Source organism: Pagrus major, chromosome 19 (genome assembly GCF_040436345.1).
Source record: "Pagrus major chromosome 19, Pma_NU_1.0".
NCBI lineage: Eukaryota > Metazoa > Chordata > Actinopteri > Spariformes > Sparidae > Pagrus > Pagrus major.
Window position 1 is genome coordinate 27,120,646 of NC_133233.1, and position 14,072 is coordinate 27,134,717.

General features: G+C 42.7%; 1 protein-coding gene across 1 annotated transcript in view; it reads left to right on the top strand.

Moving 5' to 3' along the window:
* Window positions 1-14,072, top strand: part of LOC141014274 (uncharacterized) — a 50,352-nt gene that overhangs the window by 26,500 nt on the left and 9,780 nt on the right. Inside the window, 14 exon segments of the mRNA XM_073488011.1 lie at window positions 438-548; window positions 1,038-1,148; window positions 2,109-2,219; window positions 2,476-2,586; window positions 2,873-2,983; window positions 3,709-3,816; window positions 4,959-5,069; window positions 6,614-6,724; window positions 9,223-9,333; window positions 10,915-11,016; window positions 11,233-11,334; window positions 11,429-11,542; window positions 13,703-13,807; window positions 13,891-13,995. Coding sequence (XP_073344112.1) covers window positions 438-548; window positions 1,038-1,148; window positions 2,109-2,219; window positions 2,476-2,586; window positions 2,873-2,983; window positions 3,709-3,816; window positions 4,959-5,069; window positions 6,614-6,724; window positions 9,223-9,333; window positions 10,915-11,016; window positions 11,233-11,334; window positions 11,429-11,542; window positions 13,703-13,807; window positions 13,891-13,995 — 1,524 coding nt within the window.

Consider the following 14,072-nt stretch of genomic DNA (forward strand, 5'->3'; position numbering starts at 1 on the left):
TCATAATCAAGTCCAGGGAGCAAAGTAGCTCAGTGAAAACCTCTGGACCATGTTGTGGCGAGGGCTTATGGGCTAGGCACAACTGTCCCACCCTAAATAACCAGGAGAATACACATAACGTGCTCTTTATTGTTAATTTCTCCTGCTAATCTTCTGATTTCATAGTGATACAAATCCAGTGGGATTGTCTTTCTGTGTGGGATATGTGTCGTGGTATCTGGCAACCCAGACTGTGTTTAATTTAGTTGCAACGGACACTGTTTTCCTTAAGGTAAAAGCTAATTTATTTTAACATACCAGGAGGAGGTTCTGCACTTCAATGATCTACATTCCCACACAGTGAATTCAAACCAAGTTAAACAGCAGAAAAGAAAAATAAGATAATATCTGAATTAATTGCTGCTGTTTTTTGTTCCACCTGCTTCTGTTTCCTTCAGAACAAGTACAAGCAGAGTGGGAAGAAGGCGATGTCGTCCAGTCTGTACGCTCAGCTGCCTCAGACGGCGGAGACGCAGCTTGCCGCCAAGATGTCCGACCTGCAGAGCGAGGTAAAGAACAGATAACTCTTCCTCCTACTCAGTGTGTTTTATCCCTGAATTACCTGTGTGACAGACAACAGTGCATCAAAGTGGTCATGTGAGATTATAGTTTAACAAAAGACGTTTCACGAGGCTCAAGCTTAGGACCGGTCCTGTTCACTGTGATGTCAATCTGTATGCAGATGATGTTGCTGTATACTTTCTATAAAAACATCTTTTTTAAAACCTGCAGCTTTCTTTCAATGCATTGAAGAAAGAATTTAGGAATCTCAAACTTGTATTTGACAAAGACACTGACTACAGTTATCCCAAATCTGCACTTTAAATGGTACGGTTATTGAAACAGTCCAATATATTATATTATTTAATAGTGGAATACTCAATTTCATTAGCCATGTAAATTACTCAGTGGGAATATTGCTCTTATTGGAAATGGAAGTATTTTGTGCATGTGAACATCCTCAGTATCTTCAGTGTTTTCTGCCTCTTTATTTTCAGAGTAAATACAAGGAGGACGGGATGAAGAGCCTCTCTCAGAGCTTCTACTCTCAGCTCCCAGAAACTGCTGAGACTCAGTTTGCTAAAACTGTCTCTGAGCTGCAGAGTGAGGTAAAGGGAAACAGCAATTACTTATTTATTTATCGTTTTACTGAATTCAAGGTCTGGACTTTGTTGCTGTGAGCCATGTTTCCAACAAAGTTCAAACCAGAGAAACCCACAAGTTTCCTCAAGGTAACGGTGCGATTCATGTGGTCGCCTGTCATTATAACTTCCAGGAGAGATTCAGAGAGAGAGTAAACATAACATCAATAAAGCTCTCAAACATTTGTTGCTGAGTCACGTCGGATTTTCACCAGTAATGGTGATTGTTTAAGGGTATATTCACCACCAGTGAGCTTTGAATGCAGGATCAATAGTGTTTATTTGCATTACTCAAACAGCCAAAGTACTTTCCTGTACATTAACCATAAGCTAGCGAGCAACAGCACTGAACTCAGGACTCAGCAGAGACTCTGGTTCTGGTTCTCTGTCTCCTCTCTGTAATGTTACATTCATGAAGTAAAGTACATTTCCCCTCCAGCTCCAGTCAGCAGTCGACATCACAGAACACCTGACACTGGAGGTCGCCTCCGTATCACTGCTGCAGTCAGGTTGATAAACAGGAGTGAAGATAAATCCACTTTTTAATCCTGGAAGTTAAAAAGTAATCTCTGAGCTCTCCCGTCGATAAACTGCTCCAGATCAGAGCAGAATCTGATGCGACACCGGGTGATTGTTCCTCCAGAAGGTCTGGATCTTCACCCGACTCTCTTCTGCTTCAGATGCATTAAAAAGTCTCAGATCTTTCAGAACCTCCATGAGTAAAACCATGAATTTATTTCATGATGCAAAGAGCAGTGTTGACCAAAATCACAGCAAACAAATGCCCTTTTTTTTGTTCGCCTGAAGACCAACACTCTCACTAAAAGGATTTCAGCACCGACACATTTGCTAGCTCAAGTTTCTGCCTGCGATCTGAAACAGATGTGTGTGGTGTAAACGTTTGCTAACAGCTGATGCTTTCTTCAGGCCAAATACAAGGAGGCGAGCAGGAAGGAGGCGAGCAGCTGTCTGTACCACCACCTACCTGAAACTCTGGAGACGCTACATGCTAAAGAGGCTACTGAGCTGCAGAGTCAGGTACACACACTCTCACATGTATCATAGAGGACACGTTATAAAATACACTGTTTAAACACATGAAAACATAAAGAGTTGAACATTTCCAGGCTCTTTGTGTCCGTGGACGACTTATTTTCTTGTTTTTGTATCAGTACTTAAACTATTAGATATATTTTTTTGACCCCAGAGACAAGAAAACAACTTGTTTCCGGGTTGAGTCAGTTTTGGTGTCATTATCCTGCGACCAGCTCAGTGTCTTTTCTGTCCTCTCCAGCTGAAGTACAAGGAAGACGGGAAGAGAGAGCAGAGCACCAACCTGTACTCTGTGCTGCCCGAGACAGAAGAGATGAAGCTTGCTAAAGCCGCCATGGAGCTTCAGAGTGAGGTGGGTGGACGTTGAAGTGTGATCGCACCCATGGGTCATTAGCCACTTTCACACGGCCTTTTTAATGCGGGAATAATCCGGCAGTGGACATAGTAACAGAGCCGCGACAGAGGCGATCGACGTCTCAGTTACAATTCTTAATCCTCAAAACTGTTCACAGCAGGAACGAGACTGTAGTTCGACCTGTTTGTTCATACGGCCATGCACATTCATTTTAACATCTTGCCGTGTGTTTGTGTGTGTGTGTGTGTGTGTGTGTGTGTGTGTGTGTGTGTCTGTGTTGCAGAATAAATACAAGCAAAAAGGCAGACTGGAGATCAGCAGCAGTGTTTTCCACCAGATGCCCGAGACCAAAGAGATGGAGTTTGTTAAGCAGATCTCTGAACTCCAGAGTGAGGTGAGAGGCTGTGACTCTGTGTGTGTTTGTCAAAGATTTTGTTTCATACAGTTTGTTTCTTACTATATAAGAAACTACAAAAGATACATTTATATCTTTCTACATTTATTTTGGTTCTTTTTTGTTCCTTTAAGCTCCTTTTTCTGTTGCACTAATTGTGTTGTGTAACATTTGTCTGTGTCTCTAAATATCAACTTTGCTGTTTTCATTTTTATAAAAGCAGAGAAACAGATTTTTTGACAGTAAATACGGGCTATTGTAAGTTTTTTATTGTTCTTTTTAATCGCAGCCACGGGAGAGTGGTAATATTCAGAGAATAAAAACAAAAATGTAAGAGTAAAAAACTAGAATATTATCTGAAGTTTTACTGAGTTATGGTGTGAAATTCTCAACAAATTCATGATAAATGACTCATGTTATTTCTTTAAATGTTTACACCAAATATCCATAATCTAAAATACAGATTACGGTGCCATTGTAGATAACAAAAATATAGAAAAAACTACAGGAATAAAGTCATAATGTACAATAAATTGTTAAGCAGTGACAGAGAATATTAAAATGTTTCTCCTATAGGTAAATGTTTTTTCCTTCCTACAATAGCCCTGACAAGCCATTTACTGTGAATTATTGTGAATATCTCACTTTAACCCAGTGGTTTAAAAAGGAACACGTTGAAAATGTAATAAATGCTTTTAATCTTCTCTTTCTTTTATTGATTCAAGACAAAGTACAAGAAGGACAAAGAGGATCTGGCCAACACGTTATTCTCTCTGCTGCCTGAAACTCTGGAGACTCAGTTCGTTAAAGAGATGGCTGAGACACACAGCGAGGTGGGAAACACTGTGTGTGTGTGTGTGTGTGTGTGTGTGTGTGTGTGTGTGTGTGTGTGTGGGTGTGAATATTTTAGTGTGTGTTTGCCTGAAATAGCCAGCTTGTGTTGTGGGTATGATTTTTTTGTCCAACATTACTGATTAATAATTAATCAAGAGATTCAGCGCTGAAGAATTTGGTACATCTTCTGAATCAAACTCGCAGCGTGAGCTCGGACTCCTGCCGCTCTTTAGTACAGTATAGTAGCTTTGTTGCTCATGCATTGTTAAAATGTGACCTTGTAGTGTCTTACCTTGTGCAGATAACAGCTAAATCATTACTGTAATTCACAACGTCCCTGCAGGTCGTTAAAGTCTTAAAGGAGCAGTTCACCCAAACAAATCTTCACTGTTGCTGCTGAGCTAAAAGCGTTGGCACATTTCTCTGCATACTTCAGTGTTTACCACCTGTTGGATCTGATGTCTAATTTCAGATATGAGATATTACCTCATCTCGTTGGTACTTGTCACTCAAAGTGGCACATGCATAACTTTAAGCCTTAATATAATTTTAACGAGTGAATTATATAAAACTTCACCCCTGTACAGTTGTCATGAAGGGATAAAGTAGCTATAGAGACCAAAAGTTTGCTTTGTATCAGGCTGTGAACGTGTTTCTTTCTGCTGTAAAGTTGGACATTTTAACATGGGCTCTTATGGGGATTGACTTGTTTTTGGCGCCCCAAGTGGTCATTCAAGGAACTGCAGTTTTTTGGTACTTCCACATTGGCTTCAATTCTAAGAGTCGGAGATGCTGTTTGACGTGAATCCTTAGTATGACTAAAATGTCCACAAGTGGATTAAAGATCAGAAATCCACGTCTGGAGTCCATTAGACCAAAACCAGGTGAAGTCAAAGAAATCCTGAGACAGAAAAGTGAAATCCTGGCAGGTCAGTTAGTTCCCAGTTCTGAGAGATTCTGTTCAGCGGATGAATAACTTTAGTTTCTTATTCATTATAAGACAAAAATGAAAACCTTAGTAAAACGTGACAAACAACACCAGACAAAATAAATCTGTTGTGTTGCTCATTTCTTTGCGGCGTGCTGTGCAGGACTCTCTTCTTCTCTGCGTGGATCTAAAGCTGCTGTTTTCTGTCCTCAGAGTAAATACAAGGAGGCGGGGAAGAAGGAGCTGGTGAACTCTCTGTATTCTCTGCTGCCGGAGACCAAAGAAACTCAACACGCCAAGGAGCAAACTCAGCTGCACAGCGAGGTACGAAACAAACCTCAGTCACTGAGCTTCACATTCTGGCCATTTTTTATACAATGACACTTGTGATCCAGTCGTCCTTTGACGGCGGGTTTTCTTGCAGCCATTTCTGTGTTTTTATTCATTAATCATGACTTTGCCAGGTGTAAAATGACAAAAAAGCAATCGACATTTATTCGAAAATGTTTCTTATTATCTTGGCAGTCTCTTTGCAGTGACAATGGATCAGAGGGCAGCATGAAAATATATGAACTGCTCTGCCAAATCTTACAAACACCCAGTACTAAGTCCCGTTTATGTTTTGTGTTCAGATTTATTTTTAAAATTGGTTCATCAGCTCGTTTTTGATTTCATCAGCTGTGAGTAGAAGCTCCTCCGTGTCAGCATCGAGTTAATTAGTAGAACAACAGCGTCTGAAAGCATCAGACAGAGAAACCAAGCGATCGCAGTCCGTACGCTGACATTTCTAATTATGCTATAACACACTCAAATAATTCATTTTCCAGTGTGAAAACATTCAACACACAGAGTAAGAATCACTTCTGCAGCTAATGAGAAAATCATTTGATGAGAAGAGCAGATAGAGAGGAAGCAACAGGGCCTCTGGGAGATGTGGTCTTAATTACAGTAACAGTAAACCCCCGGCGTGAGACAGAGGTTGTTATCGTTCTGATCCCATTTTGTGACGTTAATTAAACCAAAGTGACTAATTACAGACGCATCGACTCGACTTTTCTCACCCAGTACGACTCTGATACTGATATTGACCATCAATCTGACACCAACAGGTTTAAAACATCCACGTGGAACTGATCAACATCCTTTTGGACCAAAAATACTGTGATTAGATCGTCTGGAAAGTTTATGAAATTGTGTTCAGCTGAAGTGAAAGATCAGATTTGGCACAGATACTTATCTCTGGGATCAAACAGGTTTTGTTTCTAATCATAATTATTAAGATTTTGATCTGATAACATTAAAACTGATCCCTGTGCTTTTATAAAGCTCTTTATAATGTCAAGGTTTTGGCAAAAATGGACCTAAAACGTAAGAAACTCAGAGGCAGGTGCGTAGGAGAGGGATGAGTAGATCGAAAGTTGCAGGCAAACTCCTGCATAACATGCAAAAAACATTTATTTGTGATGTTTTGGTACTCGACCTTTGTCAGGTTTGCCTGATCTGGTTTGTCTGATGAAGCTCCCACAGTCCAACATGAAGACACCATCCGAGGAGCAAGTGAACGCAGCAAACTACAAACAGAGCTGTAGAGCAGATAATCCAAAACTAAAAGCAGGCGACAAAACAGAAGTAACACGAGTTCAAAACAAAGTACAAACCAGTAACGCAGGTAAAACACAGGACCAGGAAACAGACGAGGAACACGGGAACGCAGAGACGTGGAGTAAAAACAGACAAAGACAGGAAGTGGAAAGTTAAAGATGACACATGAGGATAAACTCTGAACAGACCATAATATATACTGACTCCTCGGTACACTGGGATATTTTGTTGGGTCACAAAGTAAAAAGTGACGTGTTGTGTTGCAGAAAGCGTACAGGGAGGAGGGTAAGAAGGAAGCCGGCTGCAGTCTGTACGCCCAGATGCCTCAAACCATCGAGACCGTCTTCGCCAAAGAGCTGATCAAGATGCAGAGCGACGTGAGTCTAACACTGATCTGCTATTTGACAACAGTTTCATAGCATTCCCCTTTCCTTAAAACTTAAAACTTTCCTTAAGAGTCAGGATTATTTCTTTCCAGGTCTTCGGAAATTTTCACAAGTATTTCTTTCTATTCTCAATTTCTCTGACCGTCACTGACTGAGGAGGACGAGGGGCAACAGAGAGTAACAGGAGTAACATTAATCGAGAGAAATGCAGGAGGATTGTGTCCCCAGAAGAAGGAAGCATGAATTATAAAACCAAAACTAACAGGATCAAATTTTAAAACCATGTGACAAAAACAAGAAACCTGGTTGGGACTTTCAGGTGTGAAGCTCATCTGCAGACAAACGTCACAGCAGTCGATTAAAATCCACCCCGAGTCAAAAAGAGAGAGCCAGAGGAGCACAGCGGGGGAGGAGAGGCTCCGATTTTTAACTCAAGAGCAAATGAGAGGCGTTTCATCAGCGACATAACAAGATGCTGTCAGTTTAACACACACACACACACACACACACACACACACACACACACACACACCGAGGGAGTGTGTGTGTGTGTTAGTATCATTTTGTCTGCTGAGGCGTGAACACAGAGAGCAGCTGTGTTGTGCTCTACCGCCTGAGGACACAGACACTGACCTACTGCCTCCACACACACACACACACACACACACACACACACAGCGGCAGGTTGAAGCTTGGTAAACACACGTTTCTCAGGATCTCAGGACACCTCTGAAAACACCACAGATGTAAATCAGCTGTACAACATGAGCGTCTTACTGCTGCTGTCTGTGGGCTGAGGCTCAACCTGGAGGAGTACGAAGCTTCTTGATTAAGATGCTTCTCTTCTGTCCTGAGACACTCGAGTCAAGAAAAACTGACAGAGACAGAGACAGGACCAAGACTTTCAGTGGTTGAGACTGAGTAAAGACCAAGACCAGAGTGGATTGAGACCAAGAAAGGATCAAGACTTTCAGTGGATGAGACCAAACCAAGACCGAGGCAGGCCCAGACCGAGTAAAGACCAAAACCAGAGAGTATCAAGACCGAGACAGGACCAGGACTTTGAGGGGTTGAGACCAAGTCCCAAGACCCAGACCAAGGCAGGGCGAGAGCAGGGTGGCATGGACTGGTCTTGAAATAAAATCCAGAGTCCTCTTTGTCTGTGACGAGACAAGACCGAGCAAAAATGTGGTCTTGAGACCGAGACTGATCTCAAGTGCTCGACCACCACCACCACCTGCAGGTATTGTAGTGTAAGTTGAATCTGCGTGACACAAATGTTTGCAATATCGCAAGAAATCATAAAATCCAAACTGATCTGATTACACGTCTCACTCTCACAAATCAAATGTGGAGGAAAAAATCAAATCTGATGGAGTCGGTGCAAAAACATCCACAGGAATCTGAAGATATTGAGGTGAACAGTGTTCCTCTGTCGACAGCTCAGACTGTACAGACGAGGTTTATTGTTCGGTGTCAGTCGGCCCTTCAGGGCAGAAAATCAAAGCTGGAGGTAAAAACTGGGGCACCGGCAGGCCTGATGCTTTCTGGTTTCATGTCTGTTGACCGAGCAATTTAACGCCAACTGGAGCGTATAACGTCGACCACCTCGACAGCAGCGGTCCAGACTCTCCCAGTGTCTGCAAAACACTCTCACAGTACATCTGAACTCAGGCCCAGAGGCTGAACAAGAGCAGGACAAGGTGTGAGGAGTCTTTATACATTATATATCTTTGTTCTGAACATTATCTGTGGTTTACTGCAACACCAAAAATCCCAACAGAAAACATTATTTTTGACATTCTCTATTGTTTAGGTGATGAAAAACGCACGTTTATGTTGTTTTATGCATTTTGCTCTTTGAATAGTCTGTTTTTCCACCTCAGCTCTTGTTTTTGACTCTTTCATCTGCACACACTTTTGCTTTTTTTTTGCTGAATATTTCTTCAGAAAAACATGTGTTGAGTGTTCATTTTCATTGATATCGTATTAAATTTTACCTTGGAGCATGTACGACTGTGTGATGTGGACCCATTGTGTTTTTTCAGCTAGTAGGGGCAGTTATGTGGGTGAGGAGATAATGACTGTATCATATTTTTGTGTGAACCACCAGCGGCAGGTTAGTTTCAGCAAGAGTTTCCTTCATCTCTGGCTTAACAAACTTTCACTAAACCGACCTTCTGAAACTCTTTCTGGGAGGATTTTATACACGTTATGTTTGGCAAAGATGCTCTTTGACACCTGAGTTCTTCCTGAAGGTCTACAAACCAGTTTAATATCCATTTAAGTGTTATTTTTAGTCGAACGATCGAGTTTGCTTTCAATAGTTATTCTGCAACAAGCTGTCATCAGATATTTTCTCCCTCATCCTGCTCATGTTTTCCTCCTTCACCAGCCTTTCTGCCTCCGTCTTTTCATTTGTCTTGGTTCTGATCATCTCGTTCCCGCCGGCCTCTCTTTCACTCCCTCTTCTCTCTGTGTCTCTGCAGAAGTTCTATAAGGAGAAGTTTAATCGTGAGAAGGGGAAGTCCAGCTACACCAACATGAAAACACTGCCGGAGGTGGAGCACGCCATGGAGGTCAACAAGAACCAGAGCGATGTAAGTACACGCACACACACACACACATGTCTGCACTGTACCCTTCAGTGAAATGTAACAGAAAAACAAGCTGTTATGTAACACTTTGCTGTGTGATTGTGTGGGCGACAACCAGGCGATAAACTAAACACCAGCTCATCTGTGAGCAGTTCAGAGTTAACACCACAAAAAAATATTCTTTTTGTTTTGTGTCGTTCTTTGAGTTTTAATCCCCCAGAACTACAGCTGGTTCAGGCTCGTTTTTATCGGCTCAGGAACGTCGCAAATATTCAGCTCCGCTTAAAAGACGATATCTGTGGTTACATGGACAATAAGTCTTCAATACAAAACTGAACTGAAATTATCCTGATGAGCAACTTTAATTCACTCATTCAGTTTTTCAAGATGGATGTTTCGACCCTTTCTTGAGCCGTTCAATCCTCAAAGGAACAGGTGAAGTCTCGTAGTCCACAAAACATTTCTGGAGCATCACAGTAAAACAGCGTTGCAGCGTTCTGCTAAACAACTGAAGCAGCTGGAGTGATTGATTTAAAACAACCAAGAAAACATTAAATGGCTCCGTTCAGCCTGTCCAGTGTAATCCAAGTCTCCAGAAGACCCCAAGATACCAAATTAATTAGAAAAGACATTATTTACACCCTCGATGAGCCATCGAGCTCGTGCACCACTTCAGACAGGATGCACGCTAACACTTTTAGCTCAGCAGCTCCAGTGAAGATTTTAACTAAAACTGTGTAAATTTGGGATCTCGAGGCTTCCACAGACTTAGATTACGCTGGACAATTTGTGTGAAGCCATCTGTTTTAAAACAAGTCTCCAGCTACTTCACTTGTTGAGGAGAATGCTGCTGTTTTGCATTTTTAAATCGCAGGAGAATCTTCACTTTATTTTTGGTTGAACTGTTCCTTTAAATCTTTTAAGATCTCCATCATCAACAATTTATCGGCCACAGATCATGTGTCTGTCCCTCCTCAGAGTAACGTCACCTAATGTTAGCCCAGCATGTGCAGGAAGAGCATCTTCATCTCAACCACAGAGAAACGATCGCTTACATGTTTATTACACTGATATTCCCCCAGTGGACAGATGATCAGAGGTTTACAACACCACTCTCGATCTGAGTGAATATCGGATCAGTGTGTTCAGATTGAGGTGGTGACATGAGGCTTATTCTGATGATACGTGGGTCAATGTAAACACAGCTACTGACAGTGTCACCCTCGTCATTCAGGGTCTGAAGACTTTAACCAGAACGTCACCTGATTTAGCGTCTTTGCACCGGCAAAAAAACATGTTGTTGACGACTCGTAAAGCTTTGTGCGACCAGACACCAACTCCACCACTGAACCGTCCCTACAGACCTGAGCTTCTCACACTGTGGCCTCTGTAGACCAGGACTGACTGACGACAGTTTAATGGAAGAAGCTCTGCTGCGTGTTCGGCTGCGTCAACATTAAAAATGAACAATCACGGAGACAGTCAGCTGCCCGGCCGGCGTTTTAAGATTCACACACCCTGTTTCAGTCTGGACCCACTTTTATGTTGCAGCTGACTTCTGCCTTGTGTCTGTGCTGCTCTCAGGTCAGTTACAGGAAAGGCAAAGAGGAGCTTCATCACTACAACACGGCGGCAGACAGACCCGACATCGTCAACGCCACCAACGCTGCTAAACTGGCCAGCAATGTGCGTGTGTGTGTGTGTGTGTGTGTGTGTCACATTCGGCAGCTGTTCTCTGAGTGAAGCTGCTGATTAATTATAGAAAACATTGTGCTGTTAACACTGAACCGTCATTATGTAATGTGTGTGTGTGTGAGTGTGTGTGTGTGTGTGTGTGTGTGTGTGTGTGTGTGTGTGTGTGTGTGTGTGTGTGTGTGTGTGTGTGTGTGTGTGTCTCTACAGGTTGCCTATAAGAACAACAAGCTGCCAGTGTACAGTGACTGCTCTCTTTTGGCCAGAACCGACATCCAGCACGCCAAGGAGGTTTCAAAGCTGGCCAGCCAGGTAACACACACACACACACACACACACACACACACACACACAGTTTACCCAGCATGCATTGGGCAGATGATAAGGAGCATTCTTTGTCCTGCAGGTGAAGTATAAGGAGAGCTTCGACCGACATTTAAAGGGCCAGCGACCTCGTTACAACCCGCTGGACTGTCTGTCCTTCAAACACACACAGGCTGCCGCTGCTCTGGCCAGTCAGGTGACTGAATCGCATGTCACATGATCCGTCTCACACAGTTTTAAAGGATCAGTTCACCCAAACACGAAAACATGGAAAATTCAGTCATCTCCTCACCTCCATGCTGATGGAAGGTTATTTCTGGAGCTTCACAGCAAAACAGCATCGGAGCTGTGATCCAAGTCTCCAGAAGCCTCGAGAAGGCTTTGGACAATCTGAGGATGAGACTCAACAATCAATTATCTCTTTCCAGGAAGTTACATTTTCTAGTTTAATGAAATCCACAAATGTAGTTAGAGTGAGATCCACTCGTGCCGTAACGATGGCTGTAACTGTGCTGCTTGTATTTGTCTAATATAGTTCGCTGTTTGTTTATAACATATTCTGTAGACTTGTCCATGTTTGTGATTGGTCAGATGCTGCACACACCTCCGATTTTATGTGGATAGATGTGGAAAACGTGTGTTGACTTATCGAGTTAACAACCAGCTTCATGTGTTTTAGTGAAGCCAGATAACTGAAACATATCCTGCGTACGCTGAACAGGAGAGAAGTCTGAGGGAAAATCTAGGAACTAATTAATTAACGAGACAAAGGTGAGACGGAAAGCAGGCGGGAAAACACAAAGACAGGAAGTAAAACACAACTTTCAACATAAAACAGGAAATAACTTAAACACAAAACCACAACATCATGATTATTATGTTTATTATTATTATGATTCAACAGAATGAACGAAGCAGTCAGATCTGTTTCCTCCAGTTCACCTGAAGATAAACAGGAGGAGCAAACTGTGTGTGTGTGTGTGTGTGTGTGTGTGTGTGTGTGTCTCATTCACTTTGACTCACACTCTAAAACTCAGTCTGTTGTGTGGGCGTAACCATAGCAACCTTTTGTGAGGCAAATGGTGAGGGATTGTAGGATGAGAGCTGGAGAAGTTGCAGGGGTTTTGCACACACACACGCACATACACACACACACACACACACACACACACCCTCATATATACACAAACATTCACAACATGCAGACAAACACACATGCAAACACACACACACACACATGCAGCCATGCCACAGTGTCGGTGCGCTCGCTGCCCACACAGCCACAGAAAAGAGCCTTTCCACTTCACAACGTTACATAACAGCTCGTTGTATTGAACGCTGCCCGGTGTTCAGGAACGCTGCACGTTCGCTCGCTCGTTCACTGAGAGCTGCTTTTCAGAAAAGCCTCTTACCGAACCGAGAGACTCTCAGCGTCACGAAACACAGGCCTGCAGCTTCCTGAACGCAGGTTTGTGGTAAGAATTCGGACGAAAACTGTCTCAGTCTGGAGCAGAACTCAGCACCAGGTCATCAAAGAAACGTGGATGTGTGAGAAAATCGAATGATTTTTAGGGCGAGGGCAAAAAGTGATTTGTGATGTTTGGCAGCCTGGAGGGTGGATTCACTGGAGCCAGGAAGTCCTAATTTTAGAAAAGATGGAGGAGTGAGCAAGAGGCAGTCACCGTGCCTCAGTGTGATTGGCTGTCAGTCAAGTGCACATGCACCAAACATCAAGAACAGCTCATGACTTAATATCTCAAAGAGCGAAGTTGAGATTCTCGGGATTCAAACCAAAATCTGGTCCACTTTCTGGTGAAAGCAGCTGCTCAGGAGTTTTTAAGCAGCTGTGGTTGTTGTGGATCTTATCCTGAAGAATACTGTGTGTGAAATAGAGCTACAACCACCCACAGTTTCTATCAGAAGAGGATTATCTTCTCAATTTATCGATCAGTTGTTTGATCAATAAAATGTTAGAAAATAGTGAAAATGTCCATCACAACTTCCTGAAGCTAAACCTGAAGCTGTGTGGAGACATTTGATGTTTTAAATCAAGTCTCCAGCTGCTTCAGGTGTTCAGCAAAATGCTGCAACTCTGTTTTACTGTGAAGCTCCAGAAATGTTTTGTGGACGACGAGACTTCACCTGACTTTATATCAACATGGAGGGAGGAGATGATGACTGGATTTACATTTTCTGGTGAACTGCTCCTTTAATAGAGATTTCAAATTAACATAATTTCATGATTAATTATTTGCAGGTTTTAAAGTCAAACCTTTTTCATGGCAACAACTCCCAGGAAAAAATGCTGATATGTTCCTTACAATCAATCATTACTGACACTTCTTCTGTCCTGCAGGTGAAGTATAAAACCAACCAGAACCAGAAACCAGAAGGTTCTTCAGACCTGCCGAACCTCCTGCAGCTGGAACACGTTCTGCACGCCAGCAAACTGCAGAGTAATGTACGACATCGCACACAGACAGCCTCACACACAGAGACTGTGTCATGTCAGGCAGGTTAATGTGTCTGTGTGTGTGTGTTCAGGTGGAGTATAAGAAGAAGTATGAGCAGACGAAGGCTCAGTACCACATCGCTCTGGACACGGCTGAACAGCTCCACCACAAGGAGAACAAGGAGCTGCACAGCCAGGTTTCACACGCTGCCTCGTCTTCTCCTGCTGATGTCCTCTTCCTCTGTTTATTAGTAACTGAATGAGTCGTTGTGTG